At 37.9% G+C, this 16,156-nt stretch overlaps 1 protein-coding gene across 5 annotated transcripts in view; it reads left to right on the forward strand.

Annotated features, from left to right (window-relative positions):
- CDK14 (cyclin dependent kinase 14) overlaps positions 1 to 16,156 on the forward strand; it is a 298,720-nt gene that overhangs the window by 234,551 nt on the left and 48,013 nt on the right. For 4 of the 5 annotated variants that reach the window (XM_071560658.1, XM_071560659.1, XM_071560662.1 and 1 more), the window contains one exon: positions 686 to 832. In XM_071560658.1, coding sequence (XP_071416759.1) covers positions 686 to 801 — 116 coding nt within the window. In that variant the 3' untranslated portion in view covers positions 802 to 832. Of the gene's footprint in view, positions 1 to 685; positions 833 to 2,142; positions 2,162 to 16,156 lie in introns of those variants that run through there. The other variant, XM_071560660.1, reaches the window with a different exon arrangement.

A 16,156-nucleotide genomic window follows, 5' to 3' on the forward strand; every position in this document is an offset into this window, starting at 1 on the left:
CTAAGTAAAAATGAGTTTTCATATTACCAATATGTTAGTCCTTAACCATTTGCAGTTTGATCCCTGTCATTGTTATCATTACTTCTACTAATAATTAGTTGCCTGGTGTTACATTGAAATCATCAAGGTTTTCTAGCTCATGAAGAAGTGGGGGCTGATTTATGTAAAAATACTTTCTGAGTTGTCGGGATAATTTTAGCAGGCCCAGTTGTCTTTGACAATTCAAAAAAGAAAGTCAAACAAGATAGTTCAGTTCTGCTCACATCAAGATTCTCAAGATGTAATATGTGATATCAAATTATTGGAAAACCTTGATGCATTTTTTTAACATTCTTACTTGTTTCTTTACACTCATATTTGTTTCTGCTCTCAGCAGAAATTTGAAAGTGGAAAATATTAATCATATAGTGGTGTACAGGAGAAATAAACAGCCATAACCTGGGAACAGGTTTTTTTAGAAGATGCATACAGCTAAGAACATTTGCATCATACAACTTCCATCATAATGCATGCAGCTTTTTTCCATGCAGCATATGTACAATACTTGCTTCATAAATAGGTGGTATACATAAAAGCTGTATATTTTTACTCTGTTGTGTTTGCCATATATTTCAAATAATTATTTTTAAATCACTGCTTTTGCAGCAAAAAATCAAACTCTCTGAACTGACACTCTTTTTTGCAGTGTCTTCTATTTTTACTGTTCCGAATATAAGATTACAGCCAGAGACTGGAGAAAGCATGAGAGCCTTTGGAAAAAACAATAGTTATGGCAAAGGTGTATCAAACAGCAAACATTGAAGAATACCTATGTTCACAACTGATAATGCAGGTAAGACATGATTATTGGAATGTATATCTTTGAAAATATTCTTTAGTTTTCCTTAGAGAAACAAAACAAAAAATCAACTGCATGTGTTCTAGTGCAGGCTGATAATCTGTTTTTGCAGTCTTACGGTCAATATGAGGAGTGTAAGTTCCTGATTGTATGGACAGGATCAGTGTCACTGACAAGTTGAAAATATAGCCAGAAATGGTGCTAGCATATTAAACAACAGATTGCCTTTAATTTGGACTGATATTTTTTCCCCTGGTAAGAGAGAAAATACCTCTTGGAAGATCTGTTGTTAAACTTTGGGGCGTGGACAAGAAATTTTGTTATTCCATTCTATGATTTAAGGTCCCTTCCATGCCTAACTATTCTGTGATTCTATGATTTAGTAGGTTTGGTAGTCTTGATAACAGAAGGATGTTCTTGTTAGAGAAAGAGGTGTTGTCATGTTAGTGAATATGATCTGTATCACTGGATCTACTAGTACTGTTTTTGTTCTTCAGTGTATTTTATTCAGTATCCCATCTTTTCAACCATCGTTACTCAGCAGTGAAATAGTGTGTAATATGACTTCTGGTATTCTAAGAGTAGAACAGAACTTGGGAAGGGCTGGAAAGAAGCGAGGCTACTTATCAAATTACATGGGGAATGATGGTTGTTAAATCATGGCATTAATTTCTCTTTTTCCCATATGCATCACCCTAGTGTTTGTTCAGTGGGATTTAGCACTTGACAAACTCTTCGAGATTAGCAGTATCCCCTTATATAGCTCTCTGCTTATTATGCTTCTCTAAATGATTTCATACTACAGTGTTTCACTAAATATCGAAAGTGCAGATTCTTTTCATTAAATAAAACAAGGCCTGCATTTTTGGTTGGTTTTTTTTAAAGTCACACTTTTGCATGTTGAGTTCATTATAACAGCTTGTTATAGAAATTCTAGGAGCTGAGTTAAATGCACATGCTGCTTATGTACCTATTTGAAGATAGTCTTATAAAAATGTAGTTGATATCTGTCTTGAGCTAAGTCTGCTTTTTACAATGTCAGATATTTCTGTAATTTATTACATTTTGAATTACTGTTGTATGTTTATGTTCAATTGTCTGTTTACCCCTCTAATATTATGGAGTCTGTTTGCCTGACAGGCAATAACTACTGAATAGATTTCAGTGTTGACAGTCTGCCCCAATTTTTGCACAAGCTCTTTGCCAGCAAACCATTTAAGATTCTCTAATGTCAGAAATGAGACTGCCTCAGAGCAGTCTGTTTACATCTTTATTGACAAGCTAATCCCTACTTTTTTCCTTAGGCTGTGTCCCTGCAGACATCTCTTCAGCCTTATCTGTTCTAACATGACATATCATCCATCTAAAGTAAATTTAGAATGTGCCCATCTGTGCTAAAGACCTTTTGTGTAGATGCTTATGTACAGAATCTCAGTTCTCAGGTACAGAATCTCCAATCTCTTGCTTCCCAACAAATGTAATTTTTCATTTATACAATATGCAGTAGAAAGTTTGTATTTGCAAAATAGCATGTAGAATAGCACAAAACAGAACTACTGGATCATTCTTACTGAATATCTGTTTGAGCAGATACAGATTACTTTTTTAAATTTTGTATGCAGAGAGAACCATATGTACCTTTGACACACATCACTGTACTGTTACAGCTGCTCAGCCACCATTCTAATACAGAATAGCACATTTATTGTGTAAGGTCTGAAGCCAATTAACAAATGTTCTGACATGTATACATTATTGATTACAGTTTTCTGTTGTGGCTTGGGACTTTGTTGTGTTAGTTGCTTACAGTGGAATAACATATCAGCTCTGTGTTGTAGTATTTGACTTGTGATATGAGATGGGGAGCAGCAGATAATGCTGGAAAAGTATTAGCTCCAAGCAGAAGTCCTCTTACTTGTGCCATGTGGAGAGCTGGGGAGTTTTGAGGCGAAACTTAAATAGCAGAGGAGGCAGAAAAAATGTGGACATGGAAACTGTATTTGGGTGAGGAATTGTTAGCCTTGAGACTGCCAAGCAAATGGAGGTATGACTTACTGGGGAGAGTGAATGGAGTTGTGAAAACAGACTGAAGTTTTGGTAATGTGAAAAGGAGGTCTGGTGAATTGCAGGTGGCTGTGATTTTAAGCAGTAGACTGGGGAGTGGCAAGTAGGATGTTCAGGCAGTAAAATGGGTGAGTTATGAGTCAATTATTCTAGCAGAAGAGTAGAATTGCAATAAGAAGGATAGTAGCATTAAGGAAGAGTTATTTATTACAAATATTCTGTTAAAGTCTCCATTCACAAGGCTTGCTGAAGCAAAAAGATGCATGAATAGTAAAAAGAAAGATGGCAGCCGCTCTCCAAGGCCATGAAGTTTACAGGTAAACAAGGCAAATAGAGCTAGAGGGACAGAGACAAACAGTACAGGCTGTTAGAATGTTATTGAGCTTGATTAGGTAGCATCACAGCTAGTGGGATATAGAAAAGTTAAAAGGCACAAATATTAAAAGGAAATAAATCAGATTATGAAAAAAAGCATAGGCAAACAAATACTTCTAACTTGTTCCCTGGACAAGGCAGGTACATATATGTTTTACCTGCCTTCTTGGGTTGATTTTATGCATATATAAAGGTGGAAGGGAAGTTAGGAGGGGCAAGAACTTTGAAGTTTTCCAGTATCCTTCAGAAAGCTGTGAAAGAGAAAAAATTGTAAATAGTTGCTCACTAAATCTTCTGACGTGTGTAAAATAAAGGTTTTATTTTTTTATATATTTTTATACAATTTTCTTTTATAAAGGAAATTATTAGGAGAACCCACAAAGAAACACAAACAAGTAACCATCTTCAACCATCTCCAGAACTGTGTGGTGCTGAAGAAAATTCTAGTCTTCCTTCCTGCCTGCCTGCCTTCCTTGCTGCCTTCCTTGCTGCCTTCCTCCCTTCCTGCCTCCCTTCCTGCCTGCCTTCTCCTGGCTGCCTTCTGCTGCCTGCCTTCCCTCCCTTTCCTTCCTTTCTTTTTCAGAGTGTAAAATAGGAAATAAAATAGAGAGCCCCAACAAAGATGCTGTGCCACTTCTTCCTGTCATAAGAAATTATCCCCTCCTGCTGTTCTCTCATACATTTGCCATATGTTACTGTAGGGTTTGGAAGGCAAAGAGGTTGGTGGAGGAGTGGATGAGACCATCTACTGACTTTGGAAGCAGCAATTTCTAGCACGCAGACTGCTGAAGGAGAGGAGCTAAAGGCATTACATTTGTGAATGGCTTCATCATCATTGTTTAGAGCTCATCTGCTGCCCTCTGAAGTAGCTGCAAGGAGCAAATGAAGAAATTGGTGTAACTCTGAGAATTTCTACTGTTCTTAAAATGCTGTAGTGCTTCAGCTGCCTGTTTGCAGCTCACAAATCCCAAAAACTCCTTGAAAAAGCAGTAACCTAGGACATGTTTCTGAAAATGTAGATACTGCCTCTCAGACTCAGACTACTGAAAGGGGTTTTGTGGACCACATTGTGTCATTGTCTTGGGCTCCAAGAAGAGATATCATATTATTCCAGTGCCCGTGGGGAAAACCCTAACATTTGAAGTTACCATGGTCAATGCTGAGGCTGCTCCCTACTGGAGAAAGTTAGCAAATATGCGGTAAGGAGCTCCACTGCACACAGAGGAATCTGTCAGTAGTGAATTAGATGCAGCTTTTGGTAGAGAAAGGAAATAAATCTTATGGCCATATCCAAGCATCTTTAAAGCTTTATACTAAAGCAAAAAGATTTTTTTTTTGTGCCTGATGGTTCTCACTGATTTTTTCCCCATGGGGAGGAAGAATCTTGGTGGAAACATTCCCCATCTCTGTTGTTGAGTTATATTGTATATACTATAGTCACCCATCTTTACAGATACTGTTTTATCTAGACAAGAATGGACCATAAGAAACTCCAGAGCTCTGTCTCCCTTTGCCCAGTGGAACATGTGGCTAAAGCTTGTTCCTCTCTGGAGAAGGATGAGTCAAATAGTAATTGAAAAGACAAGGCATTACCTGATACCAGATAGCATGCAATGTTTTTTGTGGTGATTTACAATCCCCAGTTCCCATTGGTGGACCAGAGACATGAGACGTGTTTCTGGTCTATTGTCTGTTTCCTGGAGCCAGCAGGGACAGCTTCATTCAGGATGGTAACACCATATGCTTTTAAAGTATTTAACCTGTATTACCATAATGAGATCCCCTGGCTTTCTAAATCTCTTTGACAATTCACTGAAGCAAAACAAAAAGTGGTCTTTATTTGTATTGCTTCACCACACACACATGCATACGAGCAATTGTGAATTTCAATTGCAGGATGGTGATTCTTTCTTCTGTGTCCATTTAAGTCAGCAACTGATACCAGCTCAGGCAAAAGGGACGATGGCATCATTCAGGTCAGCTCAGCTGTGTAAAACAGAGTAAAGCAGAAGAGGTGACAGTTACCACTATAATGGCAAAAAGTGCTAGTTATTTGGTTGCCTCTGACCAGGCATTTTCAGCAGCACAGAATCATTATGTAAAACTACCTTTTTCTCTTCGCTAGCTGAAGAGCTGGCTGTTATTGCATCCCCATCCAAATAGTTTAATTTTTGTTTGTCATCTTCAGTGTTACATTTATAAATTGTAGAAGAGTGTCTCTTCAGCTCTGCTGTGTGGAAACATAATTTTTGCCTGCATTGCCCTAGTTGAGCCATAAGGAAGCTGTAGTGCCGCAGTGCATGTGTCCAGCAGTCAGTATTGAAAAGTCATTCTCATTTACTACTCACCTGCTTTTTTACACTGGTCTGGGTGTCCCATTGTTGTTTAAACACCATGTTGTGGAAAACCATATACCATGCATCTAAGTCTTCATCTCTGCAGCTTCAGGGGATAAAACTGTAGTAACTACAGTGGAGAAAGGTCTACATAAAAGGGAAAATCTGGACTGAGAGATGACACATCAACCAAATTTTGTCACTATTGATTTAATCAAAAGCTGAAAGTAACCAGTAGTGCTTTTTAGGTGCAAAATCTCAAAATCTGGTGTAAAAAGAGATTGTGCAAGAAAAACAGGGCTATAAAAGCACAGGAGTTGCCAGTTAAATTTCCGTAATGCACTTTTTTTTTTTTACTAAATGGATTCAGATAGATGTATACAGTCATTGTGCTGCTGCAGTTGAAAAGATGGAGGCCTAAGCACTGAAGATGGGAGGTTTAAATTTTTCTTGTGCCTTTTAGTGCCAGTGTCTATACATGAATGCTGAGGGTCATTTAAATTATTTAGCTAATACTGGATTTGCATAAATTGGTTTTAGTGAAAAGGCTAACAAGATGCAGTTGTGGTGGGCAGCTGAAAGCAATTTGAATTTGAGTCCAGTAATGACAGTACTAAAAAGAGCTGAAATTGTAACATCAATTTTGTAAAATGTTGAATTAGTATTAAGCTGTGAAAGATAACTACAGAATCCAAAATTCTTTTTGGCTGTCTAATACTTTTAGTGCCATTATTTTCAAATATTGACAACATAATGGTTTTATGAGACTGTTCCATCTATGCTTTACTTAAAATCAAAGAATAAGATCACTGCACAGATAGAATATAGCCTAAATTAAACACACAAGGGAAAACTGTAGGCATTGAATTACATTCTCCTCATGATATCTTTTACCTTATTTCTGTTAATCTAAAATGGAGGTTATAGACTGACTTTTGCCCTCTATTCAGCCATAAAGAAAATCCACCCTTATTCACTGGACTCTGCACAGAGGGTGAAATGGACTGAGCAAATAATTGGTCAGTACAAGGCTGTCTTCATATAAACCACCCATCTTACCCAAGTTACACGTGGGGACTGAGGATGGAGGCACTGTCCATCAGGTCCCTCAGTGTGCCACAGATAAGGGAACCCATTACCCAATCAAGGAATTTATAGGACTCAGAAAGTATGTTTAATGGTTTTGTTGTGTCGGTACTGTAACAACTCGCCTTGTCTGTAGTCAGATTAAATATAGTCACTTAATTGCACTTCATGTAGATAGCAGAATATACAGTCTCTTGCATTTTTTGATAAAAAGAGGAGGAAACCTAATGTGTAGAGGTATGGAGAGCGAATTGGTGAAGGGTGCCTTGTAGTTTCACTAAGATAGCTGAACACTGTGCTGAAAACCTGTTTTCAGGATTCCCAGCATCTTTGCTCAGAAATAAATATATGGTAATAAGTAGGCATGACTAGGATTTCTAAAATCATGGACAGGATTCTCAGAGGAGAGGTACTTTGGGAGTTTCTTAAGGAAAGAAAGAGGGAAGAAGGGAAGCAGGACGGAGAGGGGAGGTCTTCACATTTTTTGTTACATACTCTGCTTGGTAGGATGTGTATTTCAAACCTCCATGGCTAGGAGACTCTGTTTTTCCTTGCAATTTTATACTCCATGTCATTCTTTGTGAAATTAATGGCCACATATTTATTGGCCTTTTTTAAAATTGCTGTGTGTCGTGGCCAAATCAACTTCAGAGCTGGCAGAAGAAAAATGAAGCGTTACTGCTGTTACAGATAACTTCTGCTGAAGGACAATACCATATTTTCTTGCACTATGGCATAGTATGGAGCCTATTTTCGGTTCATTTCTAATGCATGATAATTTGCTGTCAGCACTGTGAAGATTCATTTTCAAATAATTTTTAGTGTAGAGGTTTGTAATTTAACAGTCATTTATGCTGTAGGAAAGATATTAGTGATATTTGCATGAGTGCATGTGCTCAGTTGCAGTGCTGTTTATCTGTCTTTCCACTTCATTTGCTCTTAAATTTAGGAGATGAAAGGTAGAATTCTCAGTGCTGTAAGTGCACTATATTGCATTATTAATATTAGGATAGCAAGCTATTTCCACTAGATGGTCTTTTTGGTCCGTTGATGCTTTAAGAAGTGTCTAGGCATGAAAGGCCATTTGAGTTCTAGTGGGCTGATAGTCTGCGATGACATTTGAATGCAGCGAGGACAATGCATAGATGACAATGACTGGGAGGGAAGCAAAAGCGAGTCTCAACTCTCCCTATTCTCCCATGGACAGTCACCTCTCCTTTAGGATTACTTTCTCACGTGACTACTCAGTTAGGCTTTGTCTAAGAGGAAAGTGGAACCACTGGAGGGGAGAAACTGAGGTTTCCAGACAAAGCAGAGCCTTCCAGGGCTGCCACACAGCACATAACCCAGAGAGACAGGAAAGCTAATGAGAGGCATTGCCTCTGGGGCATCATTTGTAGCATTCACAATTAACGGAACATTTTACTTTCAGCCAAATCATAAACAAAAAATGAATTTTAACTAATTCCATACACCAGAATTGTTTCTGTGAAGAACGAGCTTTGTGTTGCCATTTTGAGTCTGTAGCTTACATTGACTGATTTGCCATGAAATAAACAGACTGCAAACCACTTTGAGTCTGAAGGCAACACCCATTAAAGTAAATGTGCTCTAATGCTTCTAGGTGTGGGAAGATTCTTGGCTAAAAATGTAGCAATGGTTTACAACTCTGTTAATATATTACATTAATTTATTCTACCCCATAAACTGGGATGAGGATGGATGGGTTTCCCACATCCTCTCAGCATTAATTGCTGGGAAGACTCTCAAGTGGCAAACTCAAAAAAATCAGGAAAAAATACTAAATTCCCCAATAAAAATGTTGCTTATAGAAGAATAGCACCGAAACAGTATGTTCTAATATTTTAAGAAGTAGAAACAGAATTGAGTATCTCCATAATTTTGTTGTCTTGTTATAATTTATTAACATTTTTTGGACCAAATATGTATTTTGAATTAGTATTTATGGATGATAATTCTCTGCCATTAGTAACCTAGATACTAATTCTGTACAGCCACTTCTTCAACTCTCTTTTGGTGTTAATAATTGTGCATTATATTTTTTGGCAAGTATATGGTTAACAATGTAATCACAGCATGTGGTATCATGGTATAAGCCTTTTTATTTAAGTTTGCTCCCTGAATTTTTTATTTTATAATTGCTTTTAATACCTTCCTTGTTCAATATGTGTGTTGCATGTGTGTTAAAATCTAGTTAGCTTGCAGTCTGAAAGGAAAGAAAATCTACACAATTAAATATTTCCTTGTATGCTTGAAAGATACAGCACTAAATAATCTGCCACATCATAGAAGGAACAAAATCAAAACAACTGAGTCATTATCATGACTCTGCTTGGTTTCAGCCCATAAAGTAAAATCTAGATTCTGCAGATACTGCATTTGTGTGCAGACACTTGTAAATACAGAGGTGTAAATGTTGCCAGCATTTAAATTAGGTTAAAAGTGCTATTTATGGCTTGCATCAACAACAAAAAAAATTCATGATCATCCCTAGGTGAAGACACTCATTTAACAAGCTTACAGCTCCTAATTAATTCTGTAAAGAACACCATTTGGCAGAGCAGAATTATGAGGTTTGCATATTGATGGTGGCAGGGAAAAATATGTCTGTTTTCTATTTATATGGTAAAATTAACTTCTGTTCTTTAGAAAATGGCACATCTCTGAGATATTGCTTTCAAAATGATCTCAGGGTGTAAAGAAATCAGTACTAACCGCACCAGGCATTCAGTTCTGTCCTAATTTTCCCACCAGTTTTTCAATGTTTCAGCTGCCTCAGAGATTTAAAGTACTCTCATTAGGTAGCTGCAGAGGCTGCCTGCTTGCCTAGTCCATCACTCTGCCGCTTCCTCTCTCGCTCCCCCTCTTCTTGCTCCCCCTTTTTTTATCCCCTCCTGCCTTGGGAGTGTCTGTGAAGATCATTTGCTGGCATGATTGGCAGGTTAGAGCATTCGATCAGATGAGTTCGTCTTAGTGCAGGTCAAAAAGGCTGGTTAGCAGGAGCTGTTGAAAAATGCCAGCAGCATTCGAAATGGGAAATGTCATGACTTCAAGGCAGGGGGTGCCACCTGGAACAGAAAGCCCCCAGCTCATTAGCAAGTTACAGGATGCAAGCTTAACTGGAGGGAGCAGAGGAGGAAAGATAATACCCAATAGGGAAAATTATTGTGAAGTGGAATTGATTTCATGTATGATTTGTTTATCACTAGAGGGGACAAATGCTGTCCTCCTGACATGTGCGTAGGAGTGTGGACTATGAATGAAGCAACTTAGCATAATCTCCAGGTTGAGCTCTGGATTTAAAGAATGCCAACTTGTTTCTTCCCAGCTGTGGAAGTGATCAGGTCATGTTGTATTAATTAAACCTGACATACTCTCAAATGGTTTATCTGGGCAATTTTAGCAATTTAGCAGAATGCAGTAGATACGAGCTGCATTCATTATTAACACAAGGCAGTGGTTTGTCTTCTGGATGCAACATGGTTGGTAGTTTTCTGCAAGCTGCTGTTGTAAAAAGATGTGTTTCTATTGCTAGTTGAATTACAAAAGAGCTCATTTTTAATGCTTAGTTGGACTGCATAAAATCAGAATGCAGTTTCAGTTACATGATATAATTTTATTTCCAGGAAATCTACATACCCTAAGAAAGTATGGATTTAAACAAAAATAAAGCATTCAGGCTTGCTATATAAAATTTAATATGAAATGAAGACTACAAGGTCTGCTGCCTGTCATGGACTTAAAGAATGCATATATAAAATATCAGCATTACAAAATTCTTAGTCTTCTCCAATACATTCTGTAGTGGTAAAATTGCAGTCAAACTGTTCATCCCAGGCAGTTTAACAAGCCCCTGGCTATTAATGTTGCTAACCATTTGTTTGCTTCACTGGTCTGTATTTTCATATATAAGGCATATTGCATATCAGTAGGAATGACGGCATTTTTCCCCCCATAATTTTTTTCAGAAATGTTAAGAAAATAAGATGGGATCATGGTACTATCCAGAGTCTTTTATCATGTATCTTTGTGCAGCTTTGAGTCCAACTCTGGTCTCCTGAAGACAATAGGAGAATTCTATAGATGTCAATGGCAGTAGGGCTGGGCTCCCTTATGAAAACTAACATAGACACAACGATACCAACTCAGGCTGAGTAAATGAGATTTAAAGGCTGCAAGAGGTTCCTGAAGAACTATTTTGCAAACTGTACCTCTTCTTTGTCTTTAATATATTAAACCCACGTTTCTCTGAGAAGTTTGCTGAAGTCTGCTTAAGCAGTCTCTTGGTTGGATGCTGCGGAATGTTTGCTTAGTGTTCAGATTCTTGATTTTTTTCAGCTTTCATTTTCTTCCATCCTTCAAAGTTCTAAAATTGGTAACAGAATAGCCTGCATTTGCTTTATTGAGTAACCACAGGCTGTTGGGTTTCCTTTTCTCCACCTAATGTGAATCAGAATCAGATTTTTTAAAAGGAGTTTCTAAATCAAAATATTTGTGCAGAGCCTAATAGACGAGTGTTTTCTGTTTTGTATTTCATGTAAAAAGCTCAGCATTAACAGCCTGCTAGTTTGCCAAAAAGAATAGTTACTAAAGCACCATAAACACAGACATTCTTTACCTTCCAGATACCTTTTTAGTGTGAAGTTCTTTCAGACAGGCACTGTGAACACTGGCTGCTGTAGTCTGCACTAATGAATGCGCAGGCTCAGTCTTTTGCAAAGTTCAATAAAGAGTAAAAAATGTAGAAATAAAATACCCTCTGTGCAGATCCCCTGGGAGAGTTTTTCCCACCTTGGGTAGTTCTGCAGTGCTCAACTACTATTCAAGTAAAAAATTGGAAATTAATTTCAGAAGTTTAGAAGGTATTCATTACTGAATGCCTGCTCTGGTACTTTGTTTTGGGAAGTGATATGCATTTAAATTTGACTTCTGTTGGGAAAAAAGAGTAAACTGGGAAATCTCAAAGTCTGTTAGCTCGGTGGAGTAAAGACAAGGATCAGTAAGCACTGGGCAGACCTGCTAGACTTTAACCCTGAGATATATTTGAGGGACCTATGGTGGTTTTAGTGTCTGTCTATATCTGGCAACAGCTGCTTGGATGTGAGCAGAAGGATATTTTGGCTAGGAAATTGGGCAGGTGCAGATGAGCTCTTTCCTAGGACTGTGTGTGACACCGGTTATTGATCTGTGCATGTTCTAGGTTCACAGCCAAAGAAGTTATCAATCAGAATTAGAAAAAATAGTTAAACAGCAGATATTTCCTACATACATACATTTACTGGCAAGAAAAATAAGTGCAGTCTGAAACAGATAAAAGAATTTAACTATTACTCCTCGTTTTCTAACCAGGCAACTTCTGGTTTTTTGAAACTGACTCAAATGTTTTCTTAGCTTTTAGGAACTCAATAATTCAAATGGAGAAAAGTTGCCAGGAAGGAATTAGTAAATTCTTTACAGTCCTTAAAAGCTTTTTATTCCAGCAGTTGTTTGTCATTCATTCAAATCCTGACTTCTCTATTCTAAATAAACCCTCTTTTGTTTCTCGTCTCTTTAGGGAAGATGAGGCAGCAGCAATGAGTGGCAGAATTGCATATTCATCATCTGATCTGAATATCTTTTCTCCCCTAGATTTCTGAGAAATCACTGGAACTTGTAGAGTGTGTTCTGTGACATTACCCATCTTTGGGAATCTTTTTTCAGATGGGAAGAAGCTCTAACACATGCTCCATTTTCCATATCAGTGATTCCCTTTACCATTACTTGTGTATAAAAAAATTTTATGTGTGAACTGCCTATGTCTTTTTTAGGGTGTGGCTATGTAGAGTGTGTTGGAAAAATCCAATGAGGCCTGAGGTTGTCGAAATAACTCTATGTAATGTGAGCAGCTGTTGATTAAATATGGTTCAATCAGTAACACTTCAACTTTTTCTTTATGTTTCAGATTAAATAGGGCAGTATAAAGCAGTCCATAAGTTTAACATAGGATTGGGCTATACAATTTTTTAAATGTGTGTCTGTAGTCCTCGATTTTGATAACATCTGTATTGTTAGCTATGGGCTGCAGGAAAAGGATATCTCTCTCTCAAAATCCTTTCTTAAGACTTTGTGTCACCACCTTTTTTATTCCTAATAAGTCCTTGCCCTACATTAAATATCCCACATATTATTTACATATATTAATAAATCTGCAAGGAGTTATGTTTAGATAGATTGAGGCATAATGAAGATTTCTTAACCTGACTCTGTCAAAATCCTTGACCAGGGAACTTGGTGCATAAGTCTTGATTTTGATTTTCCTAGCAGATGGAGCATTGCTTTCGGATCATTAACCCTCACCATATTTCCTCAGAGGACAGAAAAGCTGATATTTTCTGAATTTTCAAGTTTTGGACTTGCTCTCTTGTGTAGACTGTCCTCTTCTCTTCCCCAGATCATCTCTAAACTTCACAATTTTCTGGGAGACTACTGTACCAGCCCATGTGTTATCAAAAGTGGGAGGATTGCTAGTAAGTCACAGCATTGCTTATGTCACCAGACATCAGGATGTGGTCATCTCTCCTTCTGTCAGAGTCCTAAATGCAGGGCAGAGAAACTTTAGCACACCTGGGGATTTAGAAAGATGATTGAAGTGTACCTCAGTGGAGCAGAGTGACTTCAGCAATCTAATTCTCTTTCTATGAGTTACTGTGAAAGAGAGTAAACACAGTGCAGTCTAATGCATGGGTCCTGTAGAACCATTAGAGGTAGAAAAAAGGTCTCCAGTTGCTGGACTGAAAGAAGCAATGCTGCTCAAGAGCAGCTGGAACACTATGGGCAAAAAAGCAGGAGCTCCACCAGGTGAAATCTGCAAAGCTTCTTATTTATATGGTGTTTCTCACCTATTTTATTTGTATGAGAACAAGCACACTTTCTCACTAACAAGCATCAACATTTTCAGCTCATGTCTACTGAGAGATGCTCTGTTTTATATTTCTGTTGTTAATCCTCTGTGTGTTGTGATCATGATAATGCACAGAAGTTAAACAAACAATCCCCAACCCCAAACCTCCTCCCCTAAGAAAACAAAATCCCAGACTGTGATGATAAAATAGTTCATTAAGATTTCCAGCAACAGCTTGTCAGCTTGGCTCTTGGTGCTTTTTTGCCTGCCGTGACAAATCACATTGATCCGCAAATTTGTTGTAGTCTGGGAATAAAGGAAAGGGAAAAGGATTTTAGAAACATTTTACCCATCTTACTCTTCAACACTGAGATTCTTTTTTCAAAACAGTGTTTGTACTCTAGTGTTCAAACTAAAAAAAATTGCAGTCTTTTAATTCTAAAATATTTTACAAATTTAAAGCAAATGTAATATATTTGTAGGTGGATGCTACTAAAAAGTGAAAACAGAATAATTAATGTGAACATCAGTAAAATGAGTTGTGCATGACCTTGTTGTCTGAAGTTTTGTTCTCTTTTTATCTTTTTATTTATTGACTTTATTTCTTACACTATGCCTGAAACCTGGAATGTAAATTTTGTAGTTTTCGAATTTTACTCCCAGTGTTCCTGAAAGGTCCTACCACATTTTGTGGCTCTGGAAAAATACTGTACAATAATAAGGATCCTTAGTGCTGTGTTTGGCCCTGTTGGCACAGTTGCTGAATTTGCAGTGTTAGCACACACACGCACCCCCACCACACACACGCACCCCCACCACACACAAACACGCTACATGGCCCTGTAGTGGATTTTTTTATAAAAAGACAGTGATTTCTTTGCTTCTGGTGCACATCCAAATGGGAACAAGATTGGAATGTGAAGAGATTTGGTTTTGTGTTCTCTCACTCTTGCATATGCACTATGTACATTTATGATGGGTAGGTGTCCCATAAGTCCCAAACTTTCTGAAAGGCAGAGAACTTCGGCAGACACAAAGTCTGTGAGTAAACTGAGAGTGCTGTCAGCCCTTCCTTATTTTAAACTAAACCAGAAAACAGATAAGAGCAGACTGAAGGTCCCATTCTGCCTTTTAAGGTAAATAATCCAAGTCAGCTTCTCCATACTTTCCATCTCAGCACTGATAAACAGGAGCTGTGTATAGGGCTGGATCCAGCATACTTTATCCCTATGAGAACCTTACTGTGTGCAGTGGGACATGGTATATGTTTATGTTGTGGGGAGGACGGAGGAGTAGTGTGTAAAGTGCTTTACGTCTGTATAACTTGAAGATTTTAGGTTGTTCAAATACGTATACTCTGGTGCTAATGGAAACAGAGATCACTTATCACCATATCTAAGGAATTAGAAATGTATATTCATGACTCCCTATTACCCAAATAGGATGTCCATCATTCTGTATTAATGGCATAGCTCTATTCTACTCATTTCATTTTTCTTTATGTTTTACCCAGCTGAATAGCTCAGTGCTGCCATGGGGTCCTGTATCGTATGGCAGACTTTGCCTTTTGAACTGCCCACATCAGAGTTTTCTGCAGCTCCCTATCTTCACCGTCATTCCTTTTCTTTACTCTAAATGTTTCTAAGGAGGAAGAAAAGAAAGAAAGAAAGAAAAGATTAAAAAAGGGGGGAGGGAAGGGGAGGGGGAGAGAGGAGGGGAGAAAGAGACTACTGGGAAAAAAAAAAGTTTAAAAGAAAACCAGAATGAATGCTTCACTTGTTGGCTTTTAGCACAATTACCATACCTTAGGAAATATGCAGGGAATAGTTAATTATGACTAAATGAGCTCCTTTTAGAGTTCATGGCAGGCTCCAGCATCCAACTGTCAGTGTTGAGAAAGATTGAATTAAAAGGCTGGTCTCCCTGTCAGCCGGTAGGATGGTCTGCTGGAGGAAAATAGACAGTGAAAAGATAGCTGGGTTAGAGTAGCCTCAGCAAGGGAAACACGTATAGCATTTGCATACTTCTTCTGCAAAGGGGGTTTAATCCAAATAAAGGAGGAGATTTCAGTATTGTCAGCCAAGGCTTTGTTCAGTGTGAAGAGCAGAAGGAAATCTGATGAAGGGGCCTTTCTGAAGCCCTTGCACACAGACTGGAGGTTGTTCTAGTAAAGTTCTGTACTTTGGAATTGTTTACACACTATTGTCTGTTTGAAGATCTCCTAAACTGAAATACTCAAAGTATTCCTCTTTGCTAACACAAAAGAAGGGAATTTGTGTGGTAAAAATGACTTACACTGCGAAAGTTCTTTTCATTATCTTCAAAAAATACTCTAGAATTTGGTTTTTTTGGTGTAGAAAGAGTTCCCTGATACCTTTCAGCTGAACTCATATATCACAAAATATTTTCAGACTAGAAGAAAAATGGGAGAATTATGTTCTCAAAATGCAGAGCTTGCAAAAATCAGATACTCTTCAGGCTTGAGGCAGACAAATTCTTTCTGCCTTCTCCAAAACAGTTATTTGTTAAACAAATAGTTTCATGCCAACTAAAAAC

The sequence above is a fragment of the Pithys albifrons genome, chromosome 7 (assembly GCF_047495875.1).
Source record: "Pithys albifrons albifrons isolate INPA30051 chromosome 7, PitAlb_v1, whole genome shotgun sequence".
Lineage (NCBI taxonomy): Eukaryota > Metazoa > Chordata > Aves > Passeriformes > Thamnophilidae > Pithys > Pithys albifrons.